Source organism: Vulpes lagopus, chromosome 7 (genome assembly GCF_018345385.1).
Source record: "Vulpes lagopus strain Blue_001 chromosome 7, ASM1834538v1, whole genome shotgun sequence".
Taxonomy (NCBI): domain Eukaryota; kingdom Metazoa; phylum Chordata; class Mammalia; order Carnivora; family Canidae; genus Vulpes; species Vulpes lagopus.
Window position 1 is genome coordinate 106,755,025 of NC_054830.1, and position 15,491 is coordinate 106,770,515.

At 35.8% G+C, this 15,491-nt stretch overlaps 1 protein-coding gene across 10 annotated transcripts in view; it reads left to right on the top strand.

Moving 5' to 3' along the window:
* Positions 1-15,491, top strand: part of FAM13B (family with sequence similarity 13 member B) — a 93,994-nt gene that overhangs the window by 28,217 nt on the left and 50,286 nt on the right. For 7 of the 10 annotated variants that reach the window (XM_041761269.1, XM_041761268.1, XM_041761267.1 and 4 more), the window contains exons 2-8: positions 3,839-4,005; positions 5,482-5,673; positions 6,140-6,352; positions 7,336-7,513; positions 7,817-7,958; positions 12,519-12,614; positions 15,039-15,199. In XM_041761269.1, coding sequence (XP_041617203.1) covers positions 5,517-5,673; positions 6,140-6,352; positions 7,336-7,513; positions 7,817-7,958; positions 12,519-12,614; positions 15,039-15,199 — 947 coding nt within the window. In that variant the 5' untranslated portion in view covers positions 3,839-4,005; positions 5,482-5,516. The remainder of the gene's footprint in view (positions 1-3,838; positions 4,006-5,481; positions 5,674-6,139; positions 6,353-7,335; positions 7,514-7,816; positions 7,959-12,518; positions 12,615-15,038; positions 15,200-15,491) is intronic. The other 3 variants (XM_041761273.1, XM_041761275.1, XM_041761277.1) reach the window with 1 other exon arrangement.

The following is a 15,491-nucleotide window of genomic DNA, read 5'->3' on the forward strand; positions in this document are numbered from 1 at the left end:
ATGTACCGTAGCACTCATCAGTTTAAATGTCCAGTTCAATTAAAAAAGTTCAGTTTAGTAAGTTTGACATGTGCATTATGCATGTAACCATCACTATCAGAGTCATGACATAGAACATTTCTGTCACCCCAGAAAGTTCTCAGTATTTTTTGGTTTTCTTGTCACTTCTTGTCACTGAAATGGATATAATGAAAGTATCTGCATCCATAGAATTGTTGTAAGGATAAAGGAATTAATACATTTAAAGCCCTTAAGGGGGTGCCTCGGTGGCTCAGTCTTTTAAGCATTTGTCTTCAGCTTGGGTCATCCTATCAGCGTCCTGATATTGAGCCCCATGTCTGGTTCTGGCTCAGCAGGAAGTTGGCTTCTTCCTTTCCCTGTATATTCTTTCCTACTCTCTCTCAGGTAAATAAATAAAATCTTAAAAAAAAAAAAAAGTCCTTAAAATAGTTCCTGGCCTATTGTAAGAGCTCAGTTATTTGTCCATCATATTGATGTTGGTATTCTACTTTTTTTTTTTTTTTAAGATTTTATTTATTTATTCATGAGAGATACGGGGGGGGGGGGGGAGAGAGAGAGAGGCAGAGACACAGGCAGAGGGAGAAACAGGCTTCATGCAAGGAGCCTGATGTGGGACTCGATCCCGGGTCTCCAGGATCACACTCTGGGCTGAAGGCGGTGCTAAACCACTAAGCTACCGAGGCTGCTTGCTACTTTTTTTAAAAAGCCCCTTTTGGGGTACCTGGGTGGCTCAGTGGATGAGCATCTGTCTGCCTTTGGCTCAGGGCCAGATTCCCAGGTTCCAGGATCAAGTTCCGCATCAGGCTCCCTGCAGGGAGCCTGTTTCTCCCTCTGCCTCTCTTATCTCTCGTGAATAAATGGATGGAATCTTTAAAACAAAACAAAACAAAACAAAACAAACAAACAAAAAAACAAACAAAAAACAAAAACCCCAGCCCTCTCTAATAATTTTATTAGGTACTTAAAAGATTCTGTGCTATTAAAAAAGGTATATCTTGCTGTCATATATATATGTGTGTGTGTATAAGTGGAACTAAATGGAATGCAGAAATATCTTGCTCCTTAGTTGATAGCCTGGTATATGAAGGTACACTTTACTGAATGTACCTATCACCCACTGTTATTGAAAATTGGTATTTAATTGAGGTTTTTTTTAATCACTTTTGTCTCATCATGTAAAATTTAAAATGGTTTCTTACTTGTCATTAGCACTGTGGGAGGCAACTGTCATTTGTATATAAGACAACTGTCTTATATATTTGTATATATTTGTATATAAGACAACTGTCATTTGTATATATTGCTGTTTTAGGGGTGCCTGGCTTGCTCAGTCATTAGAGTACCCAACTCTTGATCTTGAGGTTGTAAATTCAAATCCCATGTTGGCAGGCGGTGGTACAGTGTACTTAAAATTTTAAAAAATCTTTTTTTTTTTTTTTTTTAAATCTTAAAATGATTTTGCTGTTTTGATTTATAATAAAATTGTGCTTTTGGAAATCCTTGGTTATTTTGAAAGTGTGCACATTGTAATCTCTTGTGTCAAACCTTTTTATTGATTAGCTGCTTTCTTTGCTTTTATTGATCCTGTCTGCTAAGACATTTCATCAGAGATCTCTTTGGGACATTTTTCTATGGTACGTGACACTATTTTCTTTGAGAATTAGATTTTGTAGTTTAGATATCACATGAATTTTCTAGGGGTTTCATGACAAATTAATACAAACAGAACTCTAAAACAGAAGTTGTTTTTCTCACAAATTTAGAGGCTAGAAGGCTAAAATCAAAGCGTGGGCAAGGCCATATTCTCTCTGAAGTTTCTGGGGAGGAATCTTCCTTTGCCTCTACCAGCTTTGGTGGCTCCTGGTGTTTCTTGTATTATGACAGCATAACTGCTAGTCTCTCCCTCTGTCTTCACATGGCCTTCTTCCTTTCTGTGTTTCTCTGTGTGTCTTGTCTTCTTATAATGACACCAATCATTAGATTTAGGACTTATTCTAAAACCAGGATGACTTCTTCTTTTTTTTTTTTTAAGATTTTATTTATTTGAGAGAGTCAGGAGAGAGAGAGAGAGAGTCAGGAGAGAGAACGCAAGCTGGGGGAACATCAGAGGGAGAGGGAGTAGCAGGCTCTCCACCCAGCAGGGGCTTGATTCCAGGACCCTGGGATGATGACTTGAACTGAAGAAGGCAGAGGCCTGAGCTACCCATGCATACTCCCCGCCCCACAGGATGCTTTCATCGTGAGAATTTTAACTAATTGCATATGCAAAGACCCTATTTCCAAATAAGTTCACATTTTTGAAGTCCTGAGTGAACATGAGTTTTTTCAGGAGCACAGTTGAATCCACTACAGATAGGAAGGGAATATTTACATGATATAAGCTCTGACAAGGAGTGGGGAACAGTATTAAATAAAGTCAAAAACTACTTTGCATTTTGCAGAAATGTTATTTTGGGCCACTCTCTAGTCTAAATACTTATGCACTGTGCTGATTCCTGGTTTCATTAACAAGATACAGAAACACTGAGTACCCATTTTAATGATACATAGAACTTGCCTCTGACAAGACTCTTCTAATGAGTGTTCATTTATTGTACATCAAGCAAATCCTCTTTTTCTTTATGTTGTGAAGGTATCAACCTGACTTTAATGTAAGTGCATTAAACATTTTATCTCCGAAATTAACCTCTCTAAAGGATCTACTGCAACTTAACTTTGAAGTTGTGTTTCAGATGAATAGCCTACATGTTTTAGCAGGCATTTCAGGATGTTTGGGAAGTAATCATCTACTGAAGATTTGTTGTGGGAATGTGGTTTTCCTTCCTCTCCATTTTTCATGTTCTTCCTGGACGTATGTGTTACTAATAAGACATTTTTATTTTTGAAAACCACACTGAATGGTAATACTCTTCTGCTTACCTGGACTCTTTTGAGTAGAGTGCTACAGGGTAGTTTCTCGAGCTTATTAGAAGATTTTTTTTTTATTAGAAGATTTTTAAAGTAGATTACTGCAACTCACAGAGGGTGATGAAACAACAATTCACAGATGAGATCATATATTAAATGTATTGTCGTACAGATCTCTCTCTTCAATCTGTTTGCTAGCCTTTTAACAATTAATACAAAGAAGAGAGAAAATTGGTTCTCTACTACCTGCATGTATTATCTCAGTTACAGCTATATAGGTATTACTCTTCTATAAAAGAAACCTAACATTAGAGACATGAAGACATGGAAGTTGTTCAGGTTCACATCTATCGGATGGTGGATTTAATACTTGAACGTCAGCATTTTTGGTGCTTTTTTCCCAGCATGTGCTATTGTTTCTCCAAGCCATAAAGTTGAGACAACTACATTCTTGCTAAACAAAATATTTGCTGTATACAAAGAAAATAATAAAGTACATAGAGTGCTTTTCCAGGCCTAAAATCCTTTCTTCTGTTCTATGATCTGAAAATGTTTCTGCATTTTGTTCTGAGTATGTGGGGACCCAGTGGAGATGGGTGGGTCAATGAAGAATCTGTTGAGGAAAATGGATTATTTGAGTGGTGTAATCTCTGAAGGTTTGTACTGTTAAAGATTCTCCTTTGCAATTCCTTTATTTGCTTTTACCAGAAAGATTCTTGTCCAGGTTGGCCATCATAATTTGAAATCTTGTGCAAGATTTTCCCTCTAAGTAGGTCACAGGCAAATTTTGAGGCAGAAGAATGATTTTCAGTGTAGGTGCCCTCCCTCAATGGATTTCACTGCTTATTCTAGTCCTTTCTCATAGTAAGAGATGGTTTGGAAAATGAAAAGAATTGTTTTTTTCTTCTAGATTAACTGCTGAAGTACTGATCGAGTTCTGCGTTTCTTCAATGAGGAACTACAGGCTGATCTTCTGCCATAATCTCAAACAGCCATAAATGACAAAAGAATGCTTGCTCAGTGAGGGTAGCTGGTGCAGAAGCCATTTTTTAAACTTAGGTGTTTAAGTACTCAAAGGTAAGTTTTTAAAATGATAACTCTTGTGCTGTATAAATCCAGAAAAATTTTGGAGATTATCTCCGATTGCTATTTGATTATTAACTTGAGGTTTTGTAGTTATTAGCTGGCACTAGATATGTTGAAGAATGAATGGGTCTTGCTTGTTTAAAGCTATGTAAATTTATGGCATTTTGCTTCCCCTAAGTTAATTTCTTTTGTTTCTGTAAGTAAGTGTGACACTCTTGATCCACTGGTACGGCTATTATGGAATAAATATAGAAATTATTTTTGGAAACTTTAGAATATCGAGTAGTTTTATTTTTTTGCTCTGTTCTTTCTTGTGGTGAGAAAAGGAATTGTTTCTCTGGTGTGATCAAAAAAGCCAGCCCAGTTGGTGTCATTTTGTTCATTAACATAACTTTTGAAAGGTTTTTCTTTCAAAATACTCATTTCCGGGATCCCTGGGTGGCGCAGCGGTTTGGCGCCTGCCTTTGGCCCAGGGCGCGATCCTGGAGACCCGGGATCGAATCCCACATCAGGCTCCCGGTGCATGGAGCCTGCTTCTCCCTCCCTCTGCCTCTCTCTCTCTCTTTGTGTGACTATCATAAATAAATAAAAAATTAAAAACAAAAAAAACAAAAAAAACAAAATACTCATTTCCCACTTAAAATAATAACTTTTATTTTAGGGAACAATTTTTTTTCTTGGGATTACTTGTTCTCTGTGCTTCAGATACTCAAAACATTGTTTTCTCTCACTGTTTTACTGATCACTATTCCTACGAAGTTAAGACAAATAACTTATTTCTTCTGAACAAGACTGGCTATGGACATTTTTCTTTGAAATAATTAATGAAATAGCAGGCTTGATGAAAGAACATTCTCATTTGAAAGTTGATGTCTAAAACTAAAAAGTTTCCTTCGTTTATAAAAATGTATTGTGGCTGCTCTGTCATGTAGAAAGAAGAACTGGTTAATCTTGTTCTTACTAGCCTGTTGTTGATGAAAAGTGATTATTAGCTTATCACTTTATAAAAAATGATTCTTTCCTATTTTGGGTGTTTAGAAATTACAGGATTAGATGGGCTTCATATAGCACAATGCAGAAATGATTGGGTTTGATTTTTTTTTTACCTGTGTCAATAAGCTTGGTCAATAAAGGTCCTCTTGGAGCCACATTTGCCCCTTAATTTGTCTTTGAGACATTAATGTCCTTTGTTAAGTTTAATGATGTATTTGCTATTGTTTGATAAATGTTCAAACACTGAAGGCAGCTTTCAAAATTAACTATACATACTAGAGAAAATGTTTGGATGATTGTATTGAGCTTTATTTGTAGAACATGTTGTGGGTCTGACAACTGGAACATATGTAATGATGAAAACACATTCAGGTGTAAAGCTTTTTTTGTAATGTATTTAAGCATATTGTCATCTGTTGATTATTAGTCTCTCTCTCTCTCTCTCTCTCTCTCTCTCTCTCTTTCATTTGGCAGAAAAGACAGCTTTGATTTCTGGCTGCAAAAAAGATATGAGGAAGAGCTCCTCCCCTTCCTTGAGTAACTGCAACTCCGTTCTTGCTAACAAAATATTTGGAATTCCACTTGATGAGCTGCAGCAGGGAGGACATCCAGACAATGAGGTTCCGTTCATAGTCCGCCACGTTGTGGACTATATTGAGGAACATGGTATATATTTCCTTTCTTTGAGGGCTAGCCTTTGTTTTAATAAACACAACTTATCCCTTTGACCTTGGATTTTTTTTCCCTTTTTTTCCTTCTAGTATGGAATGTCCAAAATACAGTAAGGAAAAATGAAAGAAGTTTCTTACATCATAAAGTCAGACATGCCCAGCATAGAGTTTTTTTTTGTGGGTTTTTTGTTTTTGTTTTTTTGTTTTTTTTTGCATAGAGCATTTTTTAGTGGGATGGTGATAGGAATATTTTTAATGGAGGTGGGGTGGATAAAATAGAATCTCTCTCAGGACAGAGATAGTATGTTTCTAAATGTGTGATTTGAAGGTATTTAGCCCAATCAGGAGAGCCAAGAAGGACTTTTCAAATGTATGAATATTTTAAGTTGATAGGAAAATGAATATATATGGCCAGGTAGTTGAAGTTGAAGCTTACTTAATTTTTACTGTCAACTAATTAGGAGGTCTGGAGCAACAAGGACTTTTTCAAGTCAATGGAAATGCTGAGACAGTGGAGTGGCTTCGGCAGAGATACGACAGCGGAGAAGAGGTGGATTTGGTTAAGGAAGCAGACGTTCCCTCAGCTATTAGTCTTCTTAGATTTTTCCTTCAGGAACTTCCTGAACCTGTTATCCCTGGCAGTTTGCATATTCACTTGATGCAGCTTTCTCAAGGTAGTCTAATTTGATTCTTACCAATCAATCCTTTACCATTAATTTCAAAGTCTTTTTATCTTGTGGAAATCTTGACATGTAAACAGTAATTATAATAGTTCTGAGATTAATTTCTTAGGTTCCCATTTGGGGACTTAATGCTCTTTGGGTCTATATGGTCTAGCTACAGGAATGGCAATTTCTTAGATCTCTATAGTACTATTTTCTTTTTTATGATGGTCAAGAAACCTAAGCTAAGGTTAAGGAGGGGGGAGGAGAAGGAAAGGCAAGAGACAAGAATAAGGAATAGGAGGATGGTTGGGAAAGAAGAGAAATACATATAAAGTGGTATGTGTGGCATACTATCCAATAATAGCCAGTGCTGTTCCTTAGTGATGATGTTACTATAGGATATTATTTATCCCTGGTTTGATAGAGCTTCTAGCAAAAACCAGAAGACAACTTTGATTCCAGATTCAGAATATACTTGAAACTTATGCTTGGATTCCTGCCTGAAGGAAGTAAAATACCAAATTGGACATTGGACTTCAAATAAAGGGAAAAAAGGCTGATTTGTATTTGTTGGGTTAGATTTTTGGTGGTGTTGGTTAAATCATTTTTGTTCACTCATAGTTGTTGATTAGCATTGGCCAGTGCATTTTGACTTCTTGTGGTTGGCACTGCTTTAAAAACACAGGTACAGTCATGCAAGAGACAATATGATGAGAATGAAAAGTAATTAAATTAGAGAGTTTGGACCGATGAGTAACAGAGGGGAAGACATCCTTCAGCAATTGAGGGGTTGAGTTCCTTCTCTCCAACTCTTCTCTTCCACTTAAGTGAAATGCGAAGCTCTAAGGCATTTGGCCTCTGGTGGAGGAAGTGAAGAGGTTTTGAATTGTTAATAGTAAAAAGGTGATGTGGGTGGAGTAATGTGAACCTGGCAAAATATCTGAGCTTTACTTTTACTTCATTAAAAAAAAACCTGTCATTATGTTTTATAGATTATAATAATGAAGATGAATTTGGAAGAAAGTTGAGGTTCCTTTTACAGCAGCTTCCACCTGTTAATTACAGTTTGTTAAAGTTTCTGTGTAGATTTTTAGCCAATGTAGCATCACATCATGAAGAAATTTGGTCTGCAAACTCTTTGGCTGCTGTCTTTGGTCCAGATGTCTTCCAGTAAGTTTTTCCAGAAATTTTTATGTAATAAAAAAATTGAATTTGTGAAATAGAGTCATTATATTATTTCCCAAGAATCATAGGTTGCTTGGTGAACCATTATTTTTTATAGTAGATCTGATTAATCCTCCCAGCATTTCTGTGAAGAGGGTACAAATTAGGTAGGCTTAACAGATGGGAAAACAGAGGCACAGAATGATGACATAAATTGCTCAGGTTTATAAAGTGAGTCATTGGTTGTCTTCTAATTTTACGTGTATTTGATTTAAGGACTCTCAATTCAATGTGGACTTTTATTCGTAGCATTTACACAGATGTGGAAGATCTGAAAGAACAAGAAATAGTGAGCAGGATAATGGCTGGACTTCTGGAAAATTACTATGAGTTTTTTGAGAATGAAGAGGAAGATTTCTCATCTAATGATTTGAGTTCAATTACTGAACAGGTGAGAGTATTTTAAATACTTGGAGCATATTTATGCTCTTTAGGGCTTGACGCAAACTCAGGTGAAATTTTTAAGTACTAAACAAAGCAGTTCTCTTGGTTATTATATGTAATAATATGGAGTGACACATCCACGTAATATATGAATGTGATTTTTTTCTTGTTCTCAATTTGAATAGTAAGGAAAAGGCATTGAAAGCAGAGTATATGTTGAGATATTTTGTGGGGTTTGTATGTTTTTCTTCTAACTTAAGCATTGTTTATTTTGTAAGAATAGGGTGTTCTTTTTTGCTTTTGTGAAGAACCAGCATGGAGGAATGTAGGCAAAGGGTGAGAAATAGAAGGGGGAGGGAAAGATTGAATACAAAGTTCACACAAACTTTTAAAAATAGGAAGCTTTTCTTGATTAAAGTCACAAGTCAATAGAGCAGTGCAATTATTGTCATTACTGGGAAGCATCACGGTAGTTTTTTAACTTTTATGTCTTTGGAAAGTTAACATCCATTTCTCTGGCTACGTTATATTTTGTTGTTCTGCTATGCGTTAATGGTTGAGATGGTACAAGGACCTGATTACTTTCTCCTTCATGAAATGAGAATATTGATGCAGTCATTAATTTATTGTAAAGCCATATTAATTCAGAATTTTCATGTTTTAGGATTTGTAATTTAGGTCTGTGTGCAGGTTTTTCTTTTGCACTTAAGTGAAATAATTTGTCAGACTTTTTTTTTTTTTAAATTTTATTTATTTATCCATGAGAGACACAGAGAGGCAGAGACATAGGCAGAGGGAGAAGGAGGCTCCATGTAGGGAGCCTGATGTAGGACTCGATCCCAGGACTCCAGGATCACGCCCTGGGCCGAAGGCAGACACACAACCACTGAGCCACCCAGGTGTCCCGAAAAAACTTCTGTTAGGTTAAAACCTATGCAGTTACTTATATTTTGGGCATGGGGTGGGGCTGCTTTTTTTTTTTTTTTTTTTTTAATGAGTAAATCATTCACCTGGTTAAAAAAAAGTGAAATAGTGAAATTTCTTGATTTTACCCATACCCACTCTTTGGCCCCACATTAGTTTTTTATGTATGTTTTTCTAGAGTTTTGTTATTCAAAGTAAATATTTGCTCAGTTTTTTATTTTTATTTTTTTTTTAAGATTTTATTTATTCATGACACACACACACACACACACACACACACACACACAGAGGCAGAGACAGGCAGAGGGAGAAGCAGGCTCCATGCAGGGAGCCTGATGTGGAACTCAATCCCAGGACTCCAGGATCATGCCCTGAGCCAGAGGAGCCACCCAGGCATCCCCCCCCCCTTTTTTTTTTAAAGTATGTCAGCTAACAGTGTACTGTGGAATTCTTTTCTTTTCTTTTTTTTTTTTTTTTAAGATTTTTATTCATGAGAGACACACACACACAGAGGCAGAGAGAGGCAGAGGGAGAAGCAGGCTCCATGCAGGGAGCCTAATGCAGGACTGATGATCCCAGATCTCCAGGATCAGGCCCTGGGCTGAAGGCAGTGCTAAACTGCTGAGCCACATGGGTTGCCCATGGAATTCTTTTCTTATTGGAATATAGAGAACATATTCTTTTGTTTACATATGCATAGGTCCCTATTGTATGGATGCAACATTATAATTTGATTTAGTATACTGATTTCCATTAAAAAAGATGATAGTATACCCCTTTTTCTCAGAAGAGTTCTGGTTTATATTTGTTTCTCAAGTAATTATTAGTAGCTCCCCTTTTCACTTGTATATATCCATGTTTTGAGGATTAATTTTATGGTCATTATTTATTGATGCACATTGGGTGACTTCATTTGCTTTTATTTTATTTTTATTTACTTATTTTTTTTAAAGATTTTTTTTTTTTTTTTTTTTGAATTCATGAGAAACCAGAGAGAGAGAGAGAGAGAGAGAGGCAGAGACACAGGCAGAGAGAGAAGCAGGCTCCATGCAGGGAGCCCGACATGGGACTTGATCCCTGGTCCCCAGGATCACACCCTGGGCTGATGGCGGCACATAACCACTGAGACACCCAGGCTGCCCCTCATTTGCTTTTAGATTAAGAAGCAGCATCTCTTGAAAGTTAGTTTACCATAGAAATTTTCATTAGTTCTTATAGGTGTTGATTCTGGTAATGTGAATTTAATAGTTTTATTTTCTGGATAGCCCATCGTTTTTAAAAAACAGTTTCTGTACTATTGTGACTTCTATGGATAAGTCTTTTTAAAATACTTGACGTTGAGACCTTCCTTAGTTTTTCATGTTTTCTTCATGTAGGCATTTGTATCTTCGTCTGATTTTCTCTCCCTCTTTCCCTTCTTCCCTTTTCCTTCTCCCTACCTCTTTTCTCTTTCTTTTCAAGTATTAGAAACTTTAAGGAAACAGTAACAAGCCAAATTGCAGTTTGTAATGTATGATCTGAGAATGAAAACACGCATATGTATACATTTGTAAAGTAAAATCAAGTGAGTGAAATTCATAGCCAGAATCAGTGATCATGGAACTTTTGGCATATTTTTTGAATTTCTATCATATACAGGTCCTGACTTAAAAATTTGGTACATCAAAAAAAAAAAAAAAAAAAATTTGGTACATCTCTTCAAAATTACTTAAAAAAAATTTTTTTTTAAAGATTTATTTATTTGAGAGAGAGAGAGAGTGCGCGCGCATACAGGCATACAGGCATACAGGCATACAAGAGGGGAAGCAGGAGAAGGAAAAGCAGGTTCCCTGCTGAGTAGGGAGCCTGATGTGGGGCTCAGTCCCGGGACCCTAGGATCATGACCTGAGCTGAAGGCAGCTGCTTAACCGACTGAGCGTCCCAGGTGCCCCTCTTCAGAACCCTCTTCAAGATTATTCTTGCATTAAAGAAAATGACAAGAAGAGAGCAGGGATATAGATATTCCTTAAACCTTTAATATCTTTCTTTTTTAAGATTTTATTTATTCATTAGAGAGACACAGAGAGAGAGAGGCAGAGACACAGGCAGAGGGAGAAGCAGGCTCCCTGTGGGGAGCCCGATGTGAAACTCCATCCCAAAACTGGGATCACACCCTGAACCAAAAGCAGACACTCAACTGCTGAGCCACCCAGGCGTCCCAAACCTTTAATATCTTTTGATGCTCTTGAGAAATCCCATCTTTGGGGACTTGTATGCTACTTTTCTTTTTTTTAAATTAGTTTTGTTTAGGGGTGTCTGGCTGGTGGAGCATGCGACTCTTGTTTTTGGGGTTGTAAGTTCAAGCCGTATTAAGTTGGGTGTAGAAATTACTTTAAAAAATAAAATTTAAAAAAAAAGAATTATATTTTAGTTTAGTAATTTTTTTAGATAAAATTTATGGCCGCTCAGGATGAAATAATATGCATACATTTGTGTTACTCATTTCCTACGTTTCTAAGATGATTTGACTTGTAAGAAACTGATGATGCCAGTTTGCCCTAATATTTATATCTTGATGACTCTGAAGGCTTCAGGGTATGCCATGACTATGTTTTATGTTGTGATCTAATTCCCTGATATTTCTGATATCTTGCAGGTTATGTATGGTGAAATAACTTACATCTAATGCATTTGTATTTTTATATTTGTTTAGGCACTAGAAAAATTGACTTAACAAGTGTTGTGCTTTACATTAAATAGAATTGTGGTTAATTAACACCAAAACGTAATGTTGAATTCTGCACATTTATCTACGGATAGAAAAGAGGATGCCTCTTTCTTTGAGGTGGCTCAGTCAGTGAAGTATCTGACTTTTGATTTTGGCTCAGGTTTTCATTCTCAGTATTATGAGATCGAGCCCATGTTGGGCTCCTTGCTCAGTGCAGAGTGTGCTTGTCCCTCTCTCTCTGCTCCTTTTCTTGCACGCTCTCTTTCTCTCAAATAAATTTAAAAATCTTTGGGGAAGAAAAAGGGATGTTAGCATATTGAATAGAATATGCTAAATAAATGGAGTAGTGCTGTGGGTCCTAGGAAACAGTGATGTATATTTAATTATTTTGGCCCACATTACTAATCAACCGAATTATTTCAGAATTCAGATACCTGAAAGTTTGTTTTCTTGAAAGCAGATCTGGTAACTTTAATTTGACTTGTGAGACTGAAGTGATAATGTAGTGAGTGAAAGTAAAATTTCCTCAAATTTAGCACATTTTGGTTGTATTTTTAAATTGACCTGACTTAAATGCTGCTCATTTCTTTTCCCCATATTTAAAGATGTGGATAAACCAAGCCCATCTTTGCAGTGCTTTGATTATTTTTCTTCTAATTTTTATATTTGAAGGAAGCAGAGTTAATCTAGTGCTCTATTCTCTTGGAGTTTTATACCATTGATGCAAGTATTTGGCTGTTAGAGCCTTTTCAAGGTGGTAGATATTTTTATTAATAGTGTGAGAGAGATGACTGGAGATGATGAATAGGGAGTGTTTGAGAAATGACCCAGAGTTGGTGGACAGGTTCTTTGTATGGGATCCCTACATGAATGCAAATTCAGTAGAGTGGTTTGAAGATGTAGGTGATAATTATGTTTCTTTATACATTTGAGAAGGCAGGTAGCAGCGTTCTCCACAAGCTGGAGTCTGGAGAGCAGGCATTTCACGAGGCCCTAGAGAAGGGAATTACAGCAGTCAAAGAAAGAAGAGATGTAAGTATGGATGAGGGTTTTCCATAAGTGGAGTGAGCGGTTTTCTAGAAGTGGAGTTGAGGCAGTTGCGTACACAGGCTAGGTTCAGAATAACTTAGGAACAGATTAGAGCAACGATAAATAGAAGTTCAGGCTGACAAGGAGAGGATTAAGAACTTGTGAAGTGTGGAGTGAGAGAGGGCATTTTTAAAGTTTTTAATACTCTCACTCAAAGTTATTTAATCATTTCTTACTGCAGGAAGTTATATTGGGAGGCCTGGGAAATGGGAAGAGGGGAAAAAGAAATCCCACTAGGGTATTTTTCATGTCATATCTTATTGGATGATTATTGGTGAAAATAGTGGGCAATGTCAATTAGTTTACCTAAAGCTTATTGAATTGAATATAACATATTCAATATAATTGAGTATAAGGTATTTGTAGTTCCTGAGAGCTATTGACTATAGGCACAGAGTTGTTTTTAAAACATATGTTGTGCATGTTAAAATAGTAGTACCTCTGTACCAAAAATATGTGGACTGAATAAATACTTATTCTTGGTTTAAGTAGCTATCTTAAATTTTTTTTTAAAATAATTCTGTGGTGCCCAAACTTTCATTGATGAGCCACAGTAATTCCCATTTAATACTACTGAAATCAGTATTTTCTTGTATTTTTTTCTTTCTTGAATTATCAGGTAGATACTAAGTATATTCTTGAATTTCATTTATTAAATACATATATGGAAATGAAGATTATTTTCCATTTGATTCAGTTTAAATACTGATTTATCATATGAAATTTTCAACTTCATGTATAAATACTACCTTTCAGTTAATAATCATTTACTGTTTTTTAGTCTTTTTCATCACTGTTCAACATGATAGGGGATAGATGAGGGTTAGCATTTAGGAGCACAACAAATTCAGCTGAATCTGCTGAGTATGCTTTATATATAAAATAAATGGTTCACAAATTGAAATTATTAAGTATTATAATTAATAAGGAATTTTTAATGACCCAGCTGACTGCTGACCTTGATACACCAGTGGTTGAGAGCTCCAGCTTTAGTTTGGGTGGCAAATATTGCCTGTCTTTCTCAAAAGAAGTGATGTTACATGTAGAAACTAGGCTCTGTGCTATATAGAAATAACAAATCCAGTTATAGTGATAGCTATTATTTATTGCTTATTATGTATAGACACTGTATAAGAGTTTGCATATATTACTTAATCCTTTCAACTAGCCTTATGACGTAGATAGTATATATGACATCTCCATTTTAATCATAGACTTAGAGAAATTAAGTAAACTGAGAGATAGTTAAGGGCACAGTAGGAGTGTGGACATACAACTTTCTGCCTTCAGAGTCTGGCTTTTAAGTACTTACTGTATTACACTTGAAAGCAGGCCATCAAAAAAAAAAAAAAAAAAGAAAGCAGGCCATCTGTCCTTGCCGATTACGAGTGTGGTAGAGAATACCACAGGGAAATCACTTTTCTTCTGGTTGAAGTTTACTCTCTGGAGTATTCCAGAGAATATGTTTGACTATCTGGAAGGAGCACCACTGTTACACATAGTGGTGAATTTATTTTAGGTATTTTCAGTGCACTTGTCTAGAGTGGATAAAGGTATATACTTTTGCTGCTCTGTGTTTTTAATGACTAGTATTAAATTATAAAAGATGTCAAGACAATTTATGACTGGTTTCTTCTTTGGGATAGCTTGAAAAGTTATTTCTCATTTGGGAATATTTTGTTGGTTTTCCTTCTCTGATATTATTATTAGAGTGATTATTTATTTAGGTAGTCAGCTTGATAATGGAAGACATTTTATAGCTCCTCCCAAAATTAGAATTATAACCTTCTAACCTAAAAAATGAGTTGTGTTGAATGTTTTCAGTTGTGCTTATTGGCCAAAACAATGAGTCCTCCCTTGTAAGATCCAGTCTTTTCATGAAAAATTCCGTCTGAATCATTTAGAAGTTAGCTGGCATTTCTAAAATATAGTTAACACCTTAAGGCAAAATTTATCTGCCCTTTTCCAACACTTCCCCTATATTAAAATCACTTGTTAAATGCACCTGGAAATCAGAGAGGTCAGTTAGAAATCTTCCTACGTATTCAGTCTGTAAAACTGAATGCTTAGGAAATGAAGCTTTCTTAATGTTAACTAACTGCAGTGTGCAAGCTTTTCATCGTTTGCAGTCTTACTCATGTTCTTAGTGATAGACTAAGGTCATCATTGCTTTGTGCTTTAAAACGTTACATTTGGTTTGCAGTTTTCTTCTAATATGAGAGAGTTGGCAATTACTTTATTCCATTAGTAAAATTGGTCCTAGGAAATGAAGTAAAATGAGTTGTGTTGAACGTTTTCTTAGTTTATCTTAATGTCAGTTAACAGTTGTATTCATTTTTTATTTTCAATTGTCTCTTATTTATATAGGTTAATGAACTTTCTGAGGAAGAAGAGGAAGATGAAAAGTTGGAACAGATAGAAGAACTTCCAGAAGAGGGTGCAGAAAAATCAAGTGACATGGCAGAGGTGGTACAGTTAAGGATGACTGAAAATATCCTGGAACCAAATAGTGTTACAGCATCAACAAGGTAGTGTTTCAATGGAAAGAACTTTAGCCTTTGAACTTTTTATTCTAGATGTAGATTCACTGAAGCACTGAATCATACAAATTTTAATGATTTAATGATTTGTATTAATGTGAAAGATTGATTTATGTATGAAAAAGAGCAACAAGAAAATTTTAAGCAAACTTGCTAAGAAAATTTCAGGTGTCAGCATTTATATATTTTTTTCAAAATACAGCCTTTTACATTTCTTCTTAAAGTTTTTTTTTTTTTTTTTTTTTTTTTTGAGTTGGGTAAAATTTCAGGACCTTTGGAA